Raw genomic sequence first — 1,704 nt, 5'->3', positions numbered from 1 at the left:
TTATGTCAGAGTCCCACATTGGCTAGAGATGTGGTCAATCAAGTGCTTATAAATGGTAGTGCAAACCTCAACTCTTGAGCTAGCTTTTGGGTTGAGTTAGGCCTACCTAATTCGTATATGGTATCATGAGCTAGTTCAGATCCTCTGTTTTGTTTTCTGACCTAACTTCTTAATTATTATTTGTTTTTTTTCCTTGCACTTTTTCCCTTTCCTTTACTTTTCCGCCGCCTGCTGCACATTTAGTGCCGCCGCTGCCGCTCCTCCCTCAGTCGTCGCGCCGCCTCTCTTTCGTCAAGCGCCCGCGCTGCCGCAACCTATACGCGAGCCCAAACCGCGTGCCTGGAGCCCCAACCTTCACGCGCGTTTCTGAAGCAGCCACACCCCTTTAACGGACCAGCGCTGCACTTCTCTGCTGCGTCTCCCACCATTGCGTTTCACCTGCCGCCAGCCCTCTACAGCTGCCGGCCTCTGCGACCAAGCCACCGCCGCGCCTCTTCCATTGGAGAAGACGCCCATATCTGTAGCTTCCCTCCTCGACCCGCCAGGAGTGAAGCCCGACCCGTCCATATCCAAACATCCAGCAAACCCATCATCAGTGGTTCGCTCAAACTGGTTCTTACCTGGTTTCATCGAACCAGAAACTTCCATCTGCGGTTCGCCCAGCTTGGTGAACCAAACCGATTCACCTAGGCAACAAAAAAAAATTAATTTAACACTATTTTCTTGTTGCAATGGCAGATTTAGACTCTACCAACGACGCCCCAATCAGTGACACCGCCACCACCATGGTCATCGTACATGTCCCACCGGCTACGCCAGAGTTTCATCCGGCTCTTGCTGTCACTAACATAAAAAACAACATCCCTTTCAAACTCGAGATGGACAAGGATCACTACACTATGTGGGCTGAATTGTTTGAAACTCATGCCCACTCTACTCGAGTGCTCCACCACATCATTCCTCAGGCTGGCAAGGAGCCTCCTGCTCCCATCGATGCTACTTATGACCAGTGGACCACCCTTGACTCCAATGTCAAACAGTGGATCTATTCCACCATCCCCTTCGATCTTCTCGCCACTATTATGGAGAAAGACTCTACTGCTATGGCTACTTGGAACCGTCTAGCTTCTATGTTTGAGGACAATCAGAACTCCCATGCATTCTCTCTCGACCAGGATTTCACCTCCACTTGCATGGATGATTTTCCTAATGTATCAGCCTACTGCCAGCATCTGAAAGATCTCTATGATCAGTTGAGGAATGTTTAATCATCTTCTTGTTCTCCAGTTAGTCTATAGTCTTTCTGAGCCTTTCCATGGTGTTGCAACCCTGATCCGTTAGAGCGAGCCTCTGCCTTCTTTCCTCAAGGCCCGCTCCATGCTGATTCTTGAGGAATTTGGTCTCACCAAGATGCAGGGCACTGCCTCTCAAACTGCTCTGCACACCTCTGCTTCCAATCCACGGGGTTCTGATGACTCTTCGTAGCAGAGCACCGCCACCCACAACAATCAGGGTCACTCCAACAATCGTTCTGGGTCAGGGCACAGTCGCAATTCTCAGGGTAGTTCTGGTAAACCTAAAAAGAAAGGTGGTTCTCGCTTCACTGGTTCATCTGGCTCCTCTAGTTCCCCTGCTGCAGCTCCTCCACCATTGAACCCACCTCCGTATGCATCCTGGAATCCCTAGGGTTGGGCTCCTCTCCCT

The 1,704-nt window shown here is 50.5% G+C and overlaps 1 protein-coding gene across 1 annotated transcript; it reads left to right on the top strand.

Annotated features, from left to right (window-relative positions):
* The first annotated feature begins 731 nt into the window (after nucleotides 1-731).
* On the top strand, nucleotides 732-1,268 carry LOC130725004 (uncharacterized). The gene has a single exon (XM_057576266.1). It carries the CDS (start codon nucleotides 732-734, stop codon nucleotides 1,266-1,268), a length of 537 nt encoding a protein of 178 aa, XP_057432249.1.
* The last annotated feature ends 436 nt before the right edge of the window (nucleotides 1,269-1,704 follow it).

Source organism: Lotus japonicus, chromosome 6 (assembly GCF_012489685.1).
Source record: "Lotus japonicus ecotype B-129 chromosome 6, LjGifu_v1.2".
Classification (NCBI taxonomy): Eukaryota; Viridiplantae; Streptophyta; class Magnoliopsida; order Fabales; family Fabaceae; genus Lotus; species Lotus japonicus.
This window is presented reverse-complemented; position numbering and strand designations above follow the sequence as displayed.